Source organism: Venturia canescens, chromosome 9 (genome assembly GCF_019457755.1).
Source record: "Venturia canescens isolate UGA chromosome 9, ASM1945775v1, whole genome shotgun sequence".
NCBI lineage: Eukaryota > Metazoa > Arthropoda > Insecta > Hymenoptera > Ichneumonidae > Venturia > Venturia canescens.
In genome coordinates, this window is record NC_057429.1 from 15,389,490 (window position 1) to 15,407,483 (window position 17,994).

The 17,994-nt window shown below is 38.7% G+C and overlaps 3 protein-coding genes across 9 annotated transcripts in view; all 3 read right to left on the reverse strand.

Annotated features, from left to right (window-relative positions):
- Positions 1-17,994, reverse strand: part of LOC122415511 (lachesin-like) — a 165,053-nt gene that overhangs the window by 108,004 nt on the left and 39,055 nt on the right. The gene's annotated exons all lie outside the window — the stretch shown is intronic.
- LOC122415509 (uncharacterized) lies at positions 3,021-5,834 on the reverse strand. The gene is made up of 6 exons (XM_043427646.1): positions 5,392-5,834; positions 4,919-5,191; positions 4,623-4,756; positions 4,365-4,530; positions 3,634-4,076; positions 3,021-3,548 (listed from the first exon to the last, which is right to left on the reverse strand). Exons 1-5 carry the CDS (start codon positions 5,656-5,658, stop codon positions 3,675-3,677), a joined length of 1,242 nt encoding a protein of 413 aa, XP_043283581.1. The 5' UTR covers positions 5,659-5,834; the 3' UTR covers positions 3,021-3,548; positions 3,634-3,674.
- Positions 5,983-10,181, reverse strand: LOC122415508 (uncharacterized). The gene is made up of 5 exons (XM_043427644.1): positions 9,848-10,181; positions 7,784-8,056; positions 7,064-7,197; positions 6,809-6,974; positions 5,983-6,645 (listed from the first exon to the last, which is right to left on the reverse strand). Exons 1-5 carry the CDS (start codon positions 10,112-10,114, stop codon positions 6,244-6,246), a joined length of 1,242 nt encoding a protein of 413 aa, XP_043283579.1. The 5' UTR covers positions 10,115-10,181; the 3' UTR covers positions 5,983-6,243.

A 17,994-nucleotide genomic window follows, 5' to 3' on the forward strand; every position in this document is an offset into this window, starting at 1 on the left:
AAGGTATCGATCACTCGTTTCCGAATTTCGTAGCAAACTGAATCGGTGATTTACACACTTCAACAAGGGGCTGAGCATATAAAAAGAATGGAGAAATAGGCCGATGTAGCGACAAGATAATTCGTGCTGAAATTTGGACAGTGCAGCCCGGTAAAATTCACGGTGCGACGTCAAAATTGACTAAATTCTCCAGTAAAAGTTCGTACTGTGAACAATGAATATTATTTTTTTAATATAAAAATTCATTTCTTTCCCATAATAATATCACGAATTGCAGCTCGTCACCGTAGTATCGTTACTGGCTGGAAATTTTTTAAATTAATTCTCTCCGTGTGAATAGCACAAAGGTGCTCGATCGGTTTTTTGTTTGCAGGATACTCGAGAGTCAATTTTATCCAACGAATGAGAAAACCAATATAAAATCTCGAATTTCGTTTCGTTCCTATAATTCCGAGTAGAACTCGGGGCTCCCAATTTCGCACACATTAGACTCTCAAGACAATGGCCGTTGCCGTGGAATAAACGAAAAGGATCAGGTTCCGTTGTTGTCACTTTTTTTTATCTCTCCTCACTTTATTGCTTCGTTTCATTGCTTCCTTCAGTTCTCTACTTTCCCAAATATTTCTCTCTTCTCTTGTTTCGTCGTCTCCTTTCTCTCTCACAATGTTATCGAGAAGATCAAGGAAATTGAGATCTCTCTTCGAAAGTAATTCAGTATGGCACTACGAAACGAGAGAGACGAGAGAAGAAAAAAGAAACGAAGAAAGATGATCAAACAAATTCCTTTAAGAGCGAGTGAATTAAAGAGAGAAGAAAAAAACGTCATATGGTTCTCTTAAGATTTCGAGCTCCCATTCCCCATAGCAAACTCGATTATCCGATATTACTGACTGCCATCCCGAGTTTCTCCAGACTATACTTACTCAGAATTTCAGTAAGGGAGAGTCATACTACCCAAGATCTCCTCGTCCTCCCTTTTTCTCTTTTCTTCACTTCTTACAGTCGAGATTGGTCGAGCTGCTTCGCGATTGGATTAACCCCCTTAATAAGACGACGGGGAGACAGATTACGGAGTGAACGATAACGAACATGCGGGAAGGGTGAATCATTGAAATTTTTCTGCAGTACAGTGAGTAAAATTGAAAATGAATGGAGCTCGGACTGATGTAAACCGCTCGAAAGGTCTGCGGCCAGCTACTATTTTGCTGCATTTACCAAGATTCTTCTGGTTCGATCGCTCGAAAAGTGTACCCAAGCGATGGGAGAATTGAAACTTTCATGATTTTTCCCTCACGCAAACATCTTTAAAGAGAATTCTCCAAAAACTTTCAGATTCGATTATCACGAATGATTATAAAGAAAATATGAAATCACGAATAAAATACTCCGAACAAACTGTTTGTGACATCAAACGCCCAGATATGAAAAGCCATTTTCGCGGTGAGTGATAAACAGAGATTGAAAGGGTGTGCTCACGCGTCAATTTCTCTTTCCTCAATTTCGCCCCGGCTCCCCTAACATAAAACCTGAACGACTGGATCCCACGCCGAAGAGTTTCCTCCCGCGTCTTCGTGATCTCATATTAGTTTGCGCTCTTTGAAAGTGGGGGTTGAGGGCTTCTCTGTATAAATGGAGAGAAAGAGAGGATCCGGCGACGCCTTCGATAAAATTAATCCAACGATATCGGGATTACATTGAGATGTTAGCCTCAGGCTGCAACCGAATGACAAGAGGCTTCGCCCGTGTACAGGAAATTGTCACTTTATTCGATGAAGAATCCAGATGTGCAGAAGGATCGAGACGATGGCGAAGTCTACCCAGAATTTAGAACTTTCGAGAGGGTGGTTCCTAGGAGTAATGATGAAACGATGCGAGCCCCCGCAGAATTGAGAAATTCATGTTAAACTATCCTACCACGAATGTGAAGGGAAGGGCAAAATAAATTACCTCGATGTGGGCTTGCTCTCGGCGGGTTCATTTTTACGAGGGTAACATTTTATATCTGCCATGTCGTTCTCATTTGACCTGGTATCTTGACGATTCTTGGGTGACGGAAAAACCTAGTTTTGTGAATTTCAATTTATGGAACGTTTGACCCACTTTTGTTGAGCTAACGCCAGGACGGTATTTGTCATCCCCCAAATTGGAGGGGGCTGTTCAAGATATTTAACAGTAGAGCTCCGAGTATAAATCTGGAAAATTTTGTTATCAACTCCCGAGGGTTCTTTCGACCCCAGCAAAACTCAAGATTCCTCATCATAAACAGAAGATCAAAACAACTTTCCGCAATCCCGATTCGTCCTTGATTGACCTGATAAACGAGCAGTTTCGGAGGAGTGCAACCTCCAGAAAAATTGTACTCAGATTAAATTTCATTGGACGATACTAATGGTACTTAAATAAATAAGAATCCAACGAGACCCAGTTGATTTCCTTTACTCCCCATGAATTATGGCTTCGGAACTAGATTTTTTGTGGATTTTTTCTGCGAAGCTCCGTGAAGCGCAGAATACTGTTCGGAGCAGAGGTGCGAGCGTGGAGTGAGTTTAGGAACAGTTGGAACGAGGAAACCGGCCGCAGGGGCAAAAAAAGGGAGGAAAGACCCCGTGTGTCGTAGGCTTCTCTGTATCGCGAGCTAAGAAGAAACTGAAAAGAGTAGCAGAACCGAGAGAAGGTAAAATGGTACAGTGACTGCAAAAAATGACAAGGGCTTGGTCTGAAAGGGGTAGGATAGGGATTGAGGCTGAGCTGAATGCGGGGACGGTGTTAGAACGATGAGCGGTTCAGACATGCAGAGAGAGTTCTGGAGAAGCGCACTCCGGCGCCAACGTAACGACTACATTCAGCTTAAACGTGGAACACCGAAACGTGGAGCAAGGCTTGCACCGAGTGCTCGCAATCGTCGCATTTCACAACGGCTTCGAGCGCATACCACTTATTGATATTTCAATTCCCAATTTCACCTCTTCTTTCCGATCTCACTCCGCCAACAGCTCTTCGAGCAAAAAAATCCCACCAAATCGGTCTGATATCATTTTATTTTCATACAAATCGATCCAGCAGTGTAATCAATCCTTAAGAGTAGTCGCTGAAAACTAAAACTTCTATTCGAAGATAAATCGTCGCTGGACTTTTGTTTTTTATGTTCATTCTCATAGTCGAGTATCCAATGGGAATTTTTGATCTTTATAATGAGAGAAAAAACGATGGCATTTCCAAATTGACGGTTGATAAAAACTCCAGAAAAACCTCATTTTCGAGGCTTTGGCTCGATTCATCAACAACTTCATTATTGAATAATTCATAGAAAAATTGTGCTGTGATTTTTGAGCACGACGTTGATTAGTTACAGGAATAGATATAATAATTGGGATGCAAAGTCAAATTCTTTTATCGGCACTTGTAAACATTTTACTTTGCGATGAAGTTTCGACACACGAATTTGTCTTTTGAAGCGAACTTATCACTCCTTCAAAAAAGATCCGACGAGTAATTTGCAAAAGCTCATCGGATTCTAAGGAAGATTATCGGGAAGTCAATAAAATTATCTACTTTCCGGTTACTATTGAGATGAAACCTAAATCCATGAGACCTAATTCATGCATGAGTTCGAAAGAATATGGCGTGACTAGCTACCACGAATTTCTACGAATCTACGAATCCGAACGTTTTTTTCAAACATCGAGTAATCCTCGAGCGTTCCAATCCTTCAGTCGCTTTGTTATTAGCCGCCGAAATCGTTTGTCCTTTATCCCAGGGGACGATAATTTCCTATCAGTTTTCACGAGATCCGACAAACTCACGACTTCGGATTCGTCAACGAGAGTGAAAGGTATGCACACTATTGAATCCAGCACTGCGAGAAATTCTCGTTCTTTCATACATTGTCGAATAGAATCCAAGCTCGGTGGTTTTCGCTTGCATTTTATTTTCAACATTGTACTGGTCAGCATCTTTGAATACTCAGCGACCAGCGTGTCGAAATGATTAATGTAAGTTTCGTCATTCGAATGGGAACACAAACTGTAATACAAATCGTAGGCCGGTGATGTCCACATGCACAACTGGAAATCGAGCTGTAGAAAAATATATCAACATTTTAGTTTGACGCTGAGCAATGCCGAATCGATGTTTGAAGTTGCAAAGTTTTTGCAAATTGTTTTTTGACTTTTTATCGATCCAGAAGCAGCCTACACATTGGAGGAATCATTCGAGAATTCTGGGAGGAAATAAGCACGTTTGAAATGAGGAAGTACAGAGGAAACTCAGAAAACTTCGTGTCACGTTTCGAAAATTAATGGAATTACTATTGCATTCGAATGATAATCTCATTGCAATTGACATTCATTTGATGAAAAACTTACGAAAATTTGATTAACAACTTTTCCCTCGCTGTCGTATTTAAACATCAAGTTGTTCATCCAGGCATCGCCATGATTCAAAACATTGAAATCATTTTCTCTGTACTCAGAGCATTTTATGCCTTTTTCGAAACAAACTTCTGATAATTTCAACAACTTTTCCGAATAACTATTTCAAAAAATGATCATTTTTATTATATTAGCTTAAAGTGCATGAACTTGCAAAATAATTAGCGTCAATTATTTTTTGTGTGCGCTTACCTTGGATCGAGTTCTGGCCAGTTTTTCGCTTCAGCGCTCAATCCTCTGAAAGCCTCTGCGATAAAAAACCTCACTTGTTCGGGGCTTTCATTGTTATAGATTCCTCTCTTATAACGTTGCGTGCTCTTTGAATTCTGAGTAGTTAAAATGAAATGAGAGAGAAAGAAAGGCACGAGACAATAATGAAAAATCGAAACTGGGCATTGAGCACAGCGAAGGTAAATCATCGCAGTTGGAATCTTTGCACCGATTCAATGGAACTTCGATCATTCGCGTTGACAAGTTTTTATCTTTACCTTTTCGTGTAATGCTATCGAGCTAGCATGAAATTTAGCCAAACCCCTGACGACAATTAAGGCATGATCGAGATCGAGGCCAACTTTTCTATCGCCCATTCGGAAGCCTTCGGCTACCAAGTCTTGAAGCACCAAGAAAGAAGGATCTCCAATTTGGGTGTGAAATGCTCGAGCGCTCAAGCGATAATTGTTTTCGTTCAAAATTTCGTTCATCCTAACGAGAGTATTTTCCATCATTTCACTTTCCGTTTCAAAAACTTGGTATGCGTCACCCTGTTTTTGAAGTTCGTAGGAAAAGCCAAGGAAACCAAAATCCCATTGATTAGCATCATTTTTTCTGAGAATTTCATGAGCGTCATTTCAGAAGAGATTTTCATTAAAAAAAAAAAGAATCACGAGTAATATTTTTTCATTTAATTCCTATTTAATCGTCCACTCAAAATATGACGTGACATTTGAACCCATTTTCTCACCACATCACAGGCAGGAGTGTCCTTGTTAAGAGAAACTTTAAAAATCAAAGTTTTTTTCTCCTTTATTTCATGATCCGGTTGACCTCGTTGAAACTCGACGTGAACACGTGAAATATCACTCAGATAATTATCTCCGTCGGCTGTCGCGCGTTTTGAAGTAATATTATGGACCGTAATGCTCCCGTCGTTTTCTGATTTCCTCAAAATATTTTGAACCAAGCCAGGAATCAGCCAAGGCGCAGCGTTCACAGATTCCTTCGAAGTCATGATTGAATGTGCAATAACGAATTAACTCTGTACGACTGATCGTTGAACACTGAAAGCTCGCATTTTTGCCTGCTCTTGTAATCGCTGCCTCTCCAAATAGCCTAAGATAGAACTATTTGAATAGTTGACAAACCGCATACGGGACTCGGACAGGGAGACAAATTTTATCACGAGTCGCCTATTATCTTTGACTTTTTAAGCGTTTGCGCATTCCCCCTCCCTTTCGAGCTATTCTCGTAAGAAATTCAATTGTAGGCTTTATCCTCTTATCAAACGTTTCGTGTTTTTTAAAAGCTCGCGTTATCGCACTGATTTTCTCTCTTCTCATCAATTCATCATTTTTATTCAACTTACAACTGTTTCGATTGCATAACCATACGTGCAAGATGCGAACCACTTCGCTGAGCGTTTCCTACTCCGATAACACCAAGAAAAAAAGCATCAAACACATCGTAGCTTAGAAGTAGATAAGAGTAAAGTATTGTAGGTTAATAATGTGTCATCAGAGATGATTTTTTATCTCGAATTTTTCAAGCACAGTTGAAAAACTATACGAGGTGGAATTTGATTTGTATCGTCCGTCATTCAAGCGTCGAGCAATCCTCGCGAGTTCCAATACTTCAATCGTCTCGTCATTATCCTACGGTAGCGTTCATCTTTGAATCCAGGGCTGCTGCCCGTACCCTCGGGTTTGAGCATGTCCGATAAACTTACAACTTTATCTTTGTCAAGGACGACAAAAGGCAAACACAAAACTGAAGCTAATATGGCGAGGAATTCACGTTTGCTCAAACACTCTCTGATCCAGTCCAAAGTTGGTGGCTTCGTCTTGCAATTCATTCTCGACATGGTTTGGCACAGTGTTTTCGAGTACTCGGTAATGAGTTTGTCGTAATGATGGATTTGGACGTCGTCGTTTGTACTCGTGTTTAAAAAATACTGTAAATCGTACGCCGGAGAACTCCAGGCGGGGATTTGGAAATCGAGCTACGGAATCGAACACAAAAAAGCAATTAGTTCGCGTTTGCAATGCTGTCGAAACAAAAGCCTCATGAGAAACACGAAACATTTATTTTCCCATTAATGCCAAGCTTTTCGCCGATCATGTTACTTTTTCCCTTCCCGATTTCAACGTTTTTCCAATACTTACGAAAATTTGATCAACGACTTTTCCATCCTTGTCGTCTCGAAACATTAAATTGTTCACCCAGGTATCACCGTGATTGATTACTTTGAATTCGCTTTCCATTGTTTGAGAGCATTCTATACCCTTGTCGTAACATACTTCCATCAAGTTCAATATTTTATCTGAATAACTGCAAGAATAAAAACATTTTTTCGCGGTTATGGTATGACAAGCTGCGGAGGATCGTGCTTAAAATTCATTCATTTCGTTGATACGTACCTGGAATCAAGCTCTGGCCAGTTTTTCACTTCCGTACTCAAGGACTTGAACGCCTCGGCAACAAATGCTCTTATTTTCGGGGAGCAGTCTTTGTAATAAATTCCTTTTTGATAATTTCTTATGCACGTTGGATCCTAAATAATGATAACAAGGTAAGAAGATGGAGAATTGATTCCAGAAGCTCATTTCTTAACATGCTGGGAAAATTTCCTCAACTCATCAAGGCCTTATAGACACTCGACATTTTTTTTATTAGATATTCTTCAAGTACAATGTCTGAAGAATATTCTCACGAAATTTCATAAAGATCGGAGCATTAAATTCGTCGCTATGCTGGGTATTTCAACCGATTTTCGTTAAAACTGTCGCTATTTTTTAAATCAAAGTTTTTACAAATCCTTCCTCCAGGCTCAAGCTATTATTATAGTAAATAAGTAGTATAAATTTGGTATGGATCGAATTGATGATTTTTTTAGGTATCACGTCTACCGCGATTGATGCTCAAAAAAAGGTGCTACTGGAATACAGCTGGAGTTGCACCATTTTGAGAATTTTTTTAATGAAAAAAATTGTACAAGTACACGAACATGCGTGTACTAATGAATGTCCTTCACAGTTTTTCAATAAACATTGATTTTTTTGTCGAAAAAAATGAAGAAAATCAGGCTTTTTTGCCTGCTGTAAGTGTATATAAGGCCTTAAAACCACGTGCTTTCGTACCTTTTCGTAAATAGCTACAGAGCTGGCATGGAATTTGGCCAATCCTCTCATGACGAGCAAGCAGTGATCGAGATCGAGGCCGAGACGTCGATTGGCCATACGAAAACCTCGAGCTGCTAAATCTTCCACTACCAAAAAAGAGGGGTCACCGATTTGTGTATAATAAGCTCGAGGACTCAAACGATAATCCTTCTCATTGAGACTTTTGTTCATTTTTTCCAGAGTGTTTTTCATCATTTCGATTTCTGTCTCGAAGACTTCGCATTCTTTACCCTTTTTCATCAACACGAGAGAAACTTTTAATAACCATTTTTTACGGATATCACACGTCGAATGAATATTGTGATAATTAAAATAATGGCAGAACTAAAAATGCATTTCTGAATAATTGCGTGTTGAAATAACTGCTTTCTGATAAGTCTGTTTTCTTAAATTTCTTGCTTTTTATCCATTTAGACTTTTCAATTGGACTGCGTTTTCAGGTAAAATTGTTTTCCCTCAATTTTGCGATCGAGTCCTCAAGGGTAGAAGCTTCAGCTCCAATTTTGTGTTTAGAGAAGTTTAATACGATTTTTTTCACAGCCTTATTTAGTTTCTAGCAAAAATAGACAAATTTGGAAAATGCCGCGATATTCCGAGAGTCAAGAAAGCGATCGTTTTAGCCGCTAAAATTTTCATTTTTTCTCATTATTTTTCCAGTCCAACCTGCCGTGGTTGTCGTAACGCAATTCGAAAACAATGAGGTTTTTGAACAAATTTTAAGAGAAAAAAAAGTTTCGCTTTTACTTTTTCAACCCGTTGAAATTTTTTCAGATTTTTTTGAAGTCGTTTTTCAACAAAAATTTCTCACGTCAACGTTGATCCCAGTTTTTCAGGAACTATGGAATCGTGTTAGAATATTCAGGGCGAAAAAAGTCTGATTTTTGTATTTCGATTATTTGCTGATAAATTTCTTTAGCACAGAACACTTTTTCCCGGCAGTGTAAATCGTAGCGAAACTGCATTCTTCCACATCCGCATTCTGCTACAGATCCTTTTTTCCAAAACCAATGAAGATCGAAATCGGCTAGGATTCAATCAATCTCCAGTTCGTCCATTTCTGCATAGGGGTTCCTGCTTATCAGTTGTTTTAGATGCAAGAGCTTGTAGCAGAATGCGGAAGTAAAAGATTGTAGTATTGTATGAGAATGCAAATGTGAAACAAAGCAATTCTATTTACTTCGTACGAAATGAGACTCCAGATGTATAATTAAAATTTCATCCATGAATTAAAATTCCAAAAACATATGAACAAGAAAGAAGTTACGAGGTGATGCTAAAATTTGCAACGTTGCACTCCAAAGTAATGAACGAAGAAAAAATATTAGTAATTTTCCAATTTTTCATTTTACAAACCACTTTTGTATAGGTTGTAAAACCACAGAATGCAAATCGAAGGAAAAGAGGACAAAATTTTAAGAATTACAAATTGTTTTTTTCGTTCTTTTCCGTGGATTCGAGCGTTGAGCATAAGGCAGTTGTAGCACTGCCAAAATAATGATAGTGATGCTTGATCTTATTTTACTTGAGACATTGGCAATGTTCCAAAAAACTTCGTTACTGATTACATTTTCACAGTCGCGTTGAATTCAAAAAATGTGTGCGAAAATCCGAGACCATTTTTTGATGCAATTAAAAAATAAATAATTAATATCTCTTCAACGCATTAAGCTACAGAGTTCGAAGAGGTCACAATCGAAAGAAAAAAAAATAAAAAATATGTCAAATTATAATCTTCTCCGGAATGCTATAATTAATTAATTATATTGAAGAAACAAATTTTGAAAATTTTCGAAAACAATTGGAAACGCTATCGCTCCGGTAAAGAGTCTCTGGCAGCAACTCGTCATATATATAAATGTACTTGTCTCAGAGTCGCTGCCGCGATTCTAGATATCGCAACACTAGAATTACATAATAACAAAAATTCATTCTATTTAAATGCCATTTCGCGTCAGCTTCATTATCAGCTTTCGATTACTCACGTAAATAATGATAAGGTCGAAATGTCACATAATTTCTCACCATTTCACCGGCGGGGCTGTCTTTACTGAAGGAAACTTTGAATATCAAAGTTTTACTCTCAGTTGCTTCATGGTTCGTCTGACTCCGCGTGAAATCGATGTGCACTCGTGAAATATCGCTCATATAATTATCACCACCTGCCACAGCTGGTTTGGACGTAACACTCTGTACTTTTATGCTCTCGTCATTTTCCGATTCCCTCAATATTTTTTGCACAAAGTCTGGTATCAACCAAGGCGAGAATTGAGTTGATTCACTTGAAGACATGTTTCAATTGAGCCTGAACAGCCTCTCTCAACGACTGATCGTTAACTACTGAATTAGTATAGAGAAATCTGAGCAGCTCCGCTAAACTACAGCACTATCTCTCAGAATTTTTTCAATGCCGGCACGAGTTCCTGAGCCGAGTGGCTGTTTACTCACTCAGAATGAGCATCACTCACTGCTTTACACGATTCGCTGCCATCAACGTCTCTCAACGAAACAAACATCAAATCTCGAAAAAATTTTTTCAGGTTTAAACAAAAAGATTTTTCAAGAGGGATTCGACTGTAGTCATGCCTCGCCTATCATTGTGTTATCTCTTGGAAAGATTAAATTTATCGCCCTGATTCCTCCATCAACAATTATTTTTTCATTCGATTGTGCATTTGTGATTGTTTTCAGTAAAATCAATATTCCATGGCGTTGAATTAAATATGGAGAATCCGCTTATTGAGAATACTCTCGTTGAGAAAGGAAAAAAAAATTTGTAGTATTTCACGAACATTGAAATCATGTTCGTGAAGTTTTCCTATGAAAGCATATGATGTTCGTTTCATTACTTGCCACCCGAGGGTTGCAAATAAAAGTGAATAATGGGAATTTCGAACGGTACGTTACACTCGTACTAGTCAGCTGAATTGATTGAATTGTTGTTTGCGTTTTTTGATAAATCTTTCCCAACATTTATAACGCGTATCGGTGGAAAAAATGGAACTGCTCGTGGGTTTTACTGCCGCCTAAAACGGTTCTCATCTCGGTGCAGGAATGCGATGGATCTTGTGTGTTACACCTCAATTGCGTGGTTCGTAAACTTCTCAAACGACCACTAAACGACTCGTCAAGATATAAACTAACTTTTATGACTGAACTAAAGCGCCTTGAGCCACAGTTTCTTTGCCAGATAAATGCGCACAATTTCTTTTCAGAATATGTAACATTTATTCTTTCATTGCCATCGTTTGTTGTAATCAAGGTTATTTACTACTCGAGGAAAATACCATTCGTCTCAATAAAATGTACATGATTCAGGTGTGTACATTTAGGACATTAATGGAAGCATGTGTACGTGGGTGCGAGTAGTTTGCTTCGCAGTTTTTCTGGTCGTTCCTAATTCGGTTACACTTTTATTGCAATCTTTCAATGTTATGATTGAATCAGAATCAATAACTATTATCTCATAATTTCAAAATCTGGAGAGTCAAAAGCACTCTTTTTTGTGATCGAAAATATTGAAAGGATCAATTTTATTATCTGTCGATCGAGAAAAAATAAACTTTTAATATCATTGGTTTCCATGAGAAATAATATTATGAAATTCATTTTTTTTTCATTGTCACAAATCGAAGGCATCCAAATTGACATTCAAACGGCAATTATGACAATTTGAATGCCTCGGCTAATGGACTATTCGATTTCAATCGTTATCTATGTTTCCGGTCATTCCTCTCCGTTCACATAAATTACGATTTATTTCACAACTTGGTCACAAAAGATTTGTCTCTGGATACAATCTCGTTAGTATGATGCGTAATGTGGTGTAATCGGAAGAGTTGTAAAAATCGATCCTCGAGATATCGATAAGGACGGAATTAGCAATTTTATCTAAAAAAAATTGATATTTTTCAACCAAGATGTCACAATCCGGAGTGACAGTTGAGAATTCCAATGGCTTGCAAGGAGATAACATTTGTATCATTTCAATTGTCTTGATTCATTTTGGAATTATGATCAGATGCGAAACGATTTGATTCGTGGCTTTTTTGTTTGAATGGAACGAATTACGATTTATTTCATGATCGAGTGCAACATTTTTCGTTATCTCACATACAAAATGTTCCTTTCATCAGGGTTTTTTTTCTCCGATATCGAGACATTTCTCTTGTAAGATTGGTATTTCATGACGTTTGGCACAACCTCATGAGTATGTTTAGAAATAGTTTTATAAAATCAATGAGCTGACCTATTTTTTATGAAAACTTAACAATAAATGATTATCAAGGAAGGCGCGAGAAACGAATTCGAGCACTGTCCGGGTGAATGCGTTCCAAAATGCATATCGCCGTTGAAAAAATCACGAAAACAAATTCTCTCTCGTTATCGCAATTGCAACGATAAATGGCGCTATTTGTAGAATTGCGAGGCGAGTTACGTCACACCGTCGCATGTCGTTTGTTCAATGGCTTGGTTAGCACTTCAACTGTGATGTGGCCGTTTATACTTTGGAATAGAAACTAACGAATCATACATTCGATACGAACTGACAAGCAAAAATATATTTGAGCACGTTGCCGGTGGAAATATTGAACAAATGGAAGTTTCGTTGCCACTCGAAACGACGGAGAAAAATCTGTGCAGCTTTTCTTTCAAGCATGAAAATACTCTCCAGCATTGATGAGAGCCAAATGAACGATCAGACAAGAGGAAAAAAATCGAGCCCCACTTTTTTGCTTGAGATGTTTGGACGATTTGAAAGAGCGTTAATGAGGCCTGTGCATCCATTCTTTTTTTCGTTTATATCCTCATTTATGTGAAAGGGGAAAGAGGAGCAGATTACGGAGGGAAAATTCAACGATTTCGATTAAAGAATCTACAAAGTAGACCACAAAGTTGATTCTCCAAACAAATTTATCCACTCGACCAATGTTGGGTTAACCTCCATTCGATTAACTTCATTTGGTGATGCTGTTACAACGAATGTTTTATCTTGGCCATGAATAAAATGAAGGATTGCAAAGAAATGAGCGGTCGCAGGCCCGGAGACCTGGAAGATAAATCTTTTGAACTCTTCTGAAGTTCATTTCACCTTATCACCGACCCGTATAATCCCTGGTGTGTCACTGAAAATTCGCTCCTCATGGGTTTATCGTTTGTCAAAGACGACGAGAGCGATTACCTCGCGTGCTGGCTTTGAATGTCTCGTGCTGGAGGTGTCTCCCTTGTCGATAAACCGCCAGATACTTTGCTTTTTGTGCGTTATTCGAAAGTATAAAAGTTCGAACGAAAAAATAATCAACGGCATTCCTGCGTAGACGAGCGAGCTATCGAACGATCGGTAAAACTCGATTCCGTCATTTCATTTTTACTATTTGTTCCAAGGGAAGGAACAAAAAACGAGATTCAAAATAAAAAGTTAACAAAATTATCAACTTTTGAATTCGTAGTTTTGGAATCATTGGATTTCGCCCAGGTCGCTTTGACCGATTGATCTTGAAAGGATCGATAAGCGTGGAAAATACAAAATTTTAATGAAACTGAAATTGGTTGAAAAGCGAGAGTTATTTGAGGCAAAATCAAGAAACTTTATGACGTCGAAGAAATTTCATTCGAAAAGTCATTTTAAATTGTTGGAAAATATTCTGTACATCAAGGAAGAAAATTCTGCTGGACTTTTTTCATGAAAATATTAAAAATAAACTTTTATAATGATATTCATGGGAATTATTGAATTTTACTCAAAGTTTATCACATAATATCGTACTTCATCGCATATTCATATAGGGATGTGAAAATTTCATCGGAGTGTCACGTTGTTTCGTACGCGTCAATAATACTGTACTTCAGAGTGTGAAAATTTTCACATCCCACCCTCCTTTTGGCACATCGCGTTTCGTGCGGGTCGATGCTTCGCGTCCTACACTGGAAAACCTTCCAATTTCCGGTCTGGTTTCAACGCTCCTCCGTTGCGGAAGTTCGCGAAAGCTTCGAACAAATTTTCTTTTATTTTTTTCCTCCCAGGTCTCTCTTCTCTTCTCCTTTCGCCCAAATATCCTGCTCGAAAATAGCTGAAATGCCAGCAAACGGATCATCCATTTGGAGGTTTCAGCATTCTCTCGAGTGCGACAGAAATACAAGAAAACAAAGGAAATGAAGTAAGAAATCGAGCCTCTGAACGAAATTTCCTGTGAGTCGTTGCCGAAGCTCCCTTCGAGCAATAACGCCAAATTCAAATATCAACGAGAGTCCAGCTTTTCATATCTGATCCTATATTCACTTTCGATGAATATTCAACTCGATCAAGGAACTATGAGACTCATAGCAGTTGAAAAAAAAAATAATTCAAACCCAAAATTTTCAATTGAACTTGTTTTTTTACGTTGTTTCATTCGACAGAGCTGCAATTATATTTCCATCCTTCAGTTTAGTCGCAAGCCCACGCTGATGAGACGTCGTCATTCGATTATAACGTAGACGAGCCATGTGACAAAATCCCATTCCAGAAATAGCACACAGATTCGTAACAAATTTTCGAACGCGAAAACACTTTAAGGATTTATTTTTTATTCGATAGCTCATCCGTTCGACCGGGAAGATGGAAACGAAGTTATAATCGTCACGAGACAATGACTCGAGAGATATCTGGCCCGCGGGACGCTTCACATATCGACGGGGCACTTGAGCGGGTTGCATCATTCGAAACTTCATTCCGTTCGAATCTGTTACATAATTCACAACAAAGAGAAACATTTTTGTTCAAGACCAACCACGAATGTCCTTCTGAAGCGGAAAAAATTGGTACTTCCCCGGGTGTCTATTACAGACGATTATTCGTCGGATTCTCATACTCCGAAATGCTGCTGAGAATCATGCTGCTTTTCGTATCAGCGAAAAAAAACGATTTTTATAAAAAGACTTTGAATTTTGAACATTTGACTGAAAAAATGTGACTCAACATCGCTGAACTTTCGAACAATATTGAGCCCGATCATTTCATTGCAAAAAAAAAATTCTCTCTTCCTCCAGTCATCACTTCATTGACATTATGGCGATTCTCGAGAATTTATTTTCTTCATTGTGGAATGTTCATTGCGTGATTGCTAACATTAAACCGCTGAATTGAGTGTGACGTTGTCGCACGATCACTCGTAAAACAACGAGACTAATATTTTTCTTCACTACCGTCAAGACTCTTCCGCGTCGTTTATACTGTGTCATTATCCGTGGCTCGATTTTTGACTCCAATATTTTTTGGACCTTAGATACATATGAAAGCGCTGTGCAACGACTGAAAAAATTAAAAACCGACGCTTATGCTTTCACGACCGACGCAGAAAAAAATCCGCTGCCAAAGCGAGCGAAATACTGGCCAAAATATCGAACAAGTCAATTTCACAACTACTTCAAGTTCCCGCTCTATATGACGAAGATGAGAACTGCATGATTCGATTAACTCCCAAATATTTTTCCTTCTTTTTCAATATATTGTATTAAATCACTCTCACAATGGGATATCAATGCACTGTCAAGAGACTCGGCAGAGTCTCGAGATAAGTACATTGACAGCTCTGTCGTCTGCTGTCCTGAACTCATTAGTTTCATAGTCATAAGTTTCATACTTATTCTGACGGGTTACCGGTAAAAGAGGACGAAGTCCTAAAATGCGCTGGAAATTTTATTTCGAACGCGAAAGATTGGGATGGCCGCCGGCGTCCAACGCCCAAAGAATAAAACTTCGAGAGAGCCGTTGATTTGTTGATCATAAATTTTGAATTTTCCTCTCCTTAATAAATTGTATTAATTTTATAGCTATAAATAAAAACAATAAAATGTATACGATTATAGTTTTTACAATATTTATTATTCTCAAATTGTTACCTCCATTCACGTCAAGAGCAGTAGCGAGCAAAAAATAAAATAATTATATCAAACTGCATTCAAAAAACCAACAAAATATCGGTTGAAAAATCCAGCCCGTTTCCGAGCAGGAATACCAGCCGGACTTTTAGTTTCCAGCTTGAATCCTCCTAGAGTCACATCGGATACCAAACTGGAATCCAACTGGGCATCCCGATTGGATCCCTATATACAAGCGCGACGCTTCGGAGCTGGAATCCAATCCAATGTCTAGTCCGATCCCTAATAGAAATACATATAATGATTGTAGTAATCTAGCTGGATCACTACTTCAATTTCTGCACGCCATGTCCTTCCACGTGTTACTGAACAATTGACTTCAATTGAAGATATTTACAGAGCGGACACTGTAATCGGCCCGACCGGCCCCACCGCACAGTAAAGAACGAGTTTTTAATAAAAATGTGTGCTCGACGCTTTTTGTGCAGCAAATAGTAAATGGAGATTAGAGTTTTATCTCTTTTTTCTTATTCAAGTAGTTGAGTTGTTACGTTCGAGCATTCAATTAATCTAGAAGCAGAGTTTGGCGCTGTTCAAAATTTATTTAATCGCACGTGGCCCACATTTCCACAGAGCGATAATTATCACAAACTGTTATCGTACAAGTCGACCACAAATTACGAGATATTTCATTCTGCGCTTGAAAATTACTATAAATTTCGTGAACGCGATGCGAGTTTCACCGCGGATGTATTCCGCCGTGACTCTTCACAATCCAACAATCTTCCAATCATCTTCCCTCCAAGGTCACCGTTTGCTTGTATCTGAGCGAACCATTGAGCGGATCATTGATAAGCTCTCGAGAAATAATCATACAGAAGATTTCTAGCGGCTCAGTAAATTCAACAAAATACGACCAAACTAACGCAAACGTACTCGTCGTGTTTTACGATTTCGGTTTAACAACCGAAATATTCCGGTCTAATATTTAATCTTCTTCATATTATCATAAAGAGCGATTTCAACATTGAAATCTACAGGCAAAGCCAACAAGCGTTTCTGCCTTTCGGAATGAATCTCGAGAATAATGCAGAACCATAAAATCCGATGTTCGTTATCCAGCCTTGGATTTCTCGATGGCATTTGAATATGACGCAGTACGAAAAACTAGACGTCAAAGAAAAAATAGTTCTGTATGATTACGTTAACATAAGATAGTAGCAAGAAACGAGTCTTTGGGTCAGTGCACGTAGGAAGGCGGCGAAGGTGAGTCTATGAACACAGATAGCGTGACTCGACTATATAACGCTGCTATAATCAAGGTGCTGCGGTCGTTTAATTTACAATTTCCGCCGATCTTATGTCGAAGAATGCTCCGATGCATTTCTGGAGGTTCGGATACCATTTGAATTTTGTGACTTCGTGAAAAAAGGCATTAAAACAATGAATGGGCGATTGCCAAATGAGAATTCTCGAGGGAAAGGAAGAGCCATTAATTTTTCTTCGTCATCGATGCTCCAGCATTTGGAGGATCGATAAAAAACTAATATTATGATTTAGTAGACAGAATAAAAGGAAAGTGGTGGGATAACTGAACATCGGTTTTCAAAGGCTTCGGCCGATAATCCCTCATTAAAAAGTTTCCCCGTCGCGCTAATTATACCCATCAGGCGAATTAAGATAATTATCGAGGCAACCTTGACGGATTTTTTATCGAATTGGAGAGCTCGTGAGAAATCGAGTTTGAGGTCAGGGCGAGAGAAATGAATCTGTAATGGGGTCAAGCATGATGATTCCCCGAGGGCGAACAGCATCGACGGTATTATTTGATGCCGCGGCGTACGAGTTTCCGAATCCAGCGTACCTTTGAAACCTTTCTCAATATTTTTTTTCTGTTTAAATTCATATGCCTGAAAAGAGGAATCATGAGATGGCATGTCGCAATATTGTTGTTCACCTTGAACCTCGTTTCCGACAAGCTGTCATGTAGCACCTCGCCATTATTTCACTCTCATGCAACGCATTTATCATTTGTCCTCATCAAGATGACATTTCTGGCTGGAGAGACTGAGAAATACGAATAAAATACTTTGAGCGCGCGTTCTCAGTAGATCGAGTGTGTGTTCAGCGCGTCGAATCATCTTAACAACCACCCACGAACAATCCGCTCTTATTCGGAAGAATAAAAATTCGGTTCACCGAATATGAATTCACTTTTTGTCGTGATCCTCCAGCCATTCTCCCTTTTTTCCTATTTCTCTGCTCCCTAATAACAAGCAACCTTAGCAATAAATCAATAACACTGACAGCCA

What these genes read in the sequence shown, in the direction of transcription:
- LOC122415509 (XM_043427646.1), bottom strand. Translation starts at nt 5,658, where the DNA reads ATGACTTCGAAGGAATCTGTGAACGCTGCGCCTTGGCTGATTCCTGGC. An exon ending in TGGCCAGAACTCGATCCAAG is followed by an intron (nt 4,531 to 4,622) that starts GTAAGCGCACAC and finishes TTTTTGAAATAG; the next exon opens with TTATTCGGAAAAGTTGTTGA. An exon ending in AAGTTGTTAATCAAATTTTC is followed by an intron (nt 4,077 to 4,364) that starts GTAAGTTTTTCA and finishes ATTTTTCTACAG; the next exon opens with CTCGATTTCCAGTTGTGCAT.
- LOC122415508 (XM_043427644.1), bottom strand. Translation starts at nt 10,114, where the DNA reads ATGTCTTCAAGTGAATCAACTCAATTCTCGCCTTGGTTGATACCAGAC. An exon ending in TGGCCAGAGCTTGATTCCAG is followed by an intron (nt 6,975 to 7,063) that starts GTACGTATCAAC and finishes TTATTCTTGCAG; the next exon opens with TTATTCAGATAAAATATTGA. An exon ending in AAGTCGTTGATCAAATTTTC is followed by an intron (nt 6,646 to 6,808) that starts GTAAGTATTGGA and finishes TCGATTCCGTAG; the next exon opens with CTCGATTTCCAAATCCCCGC.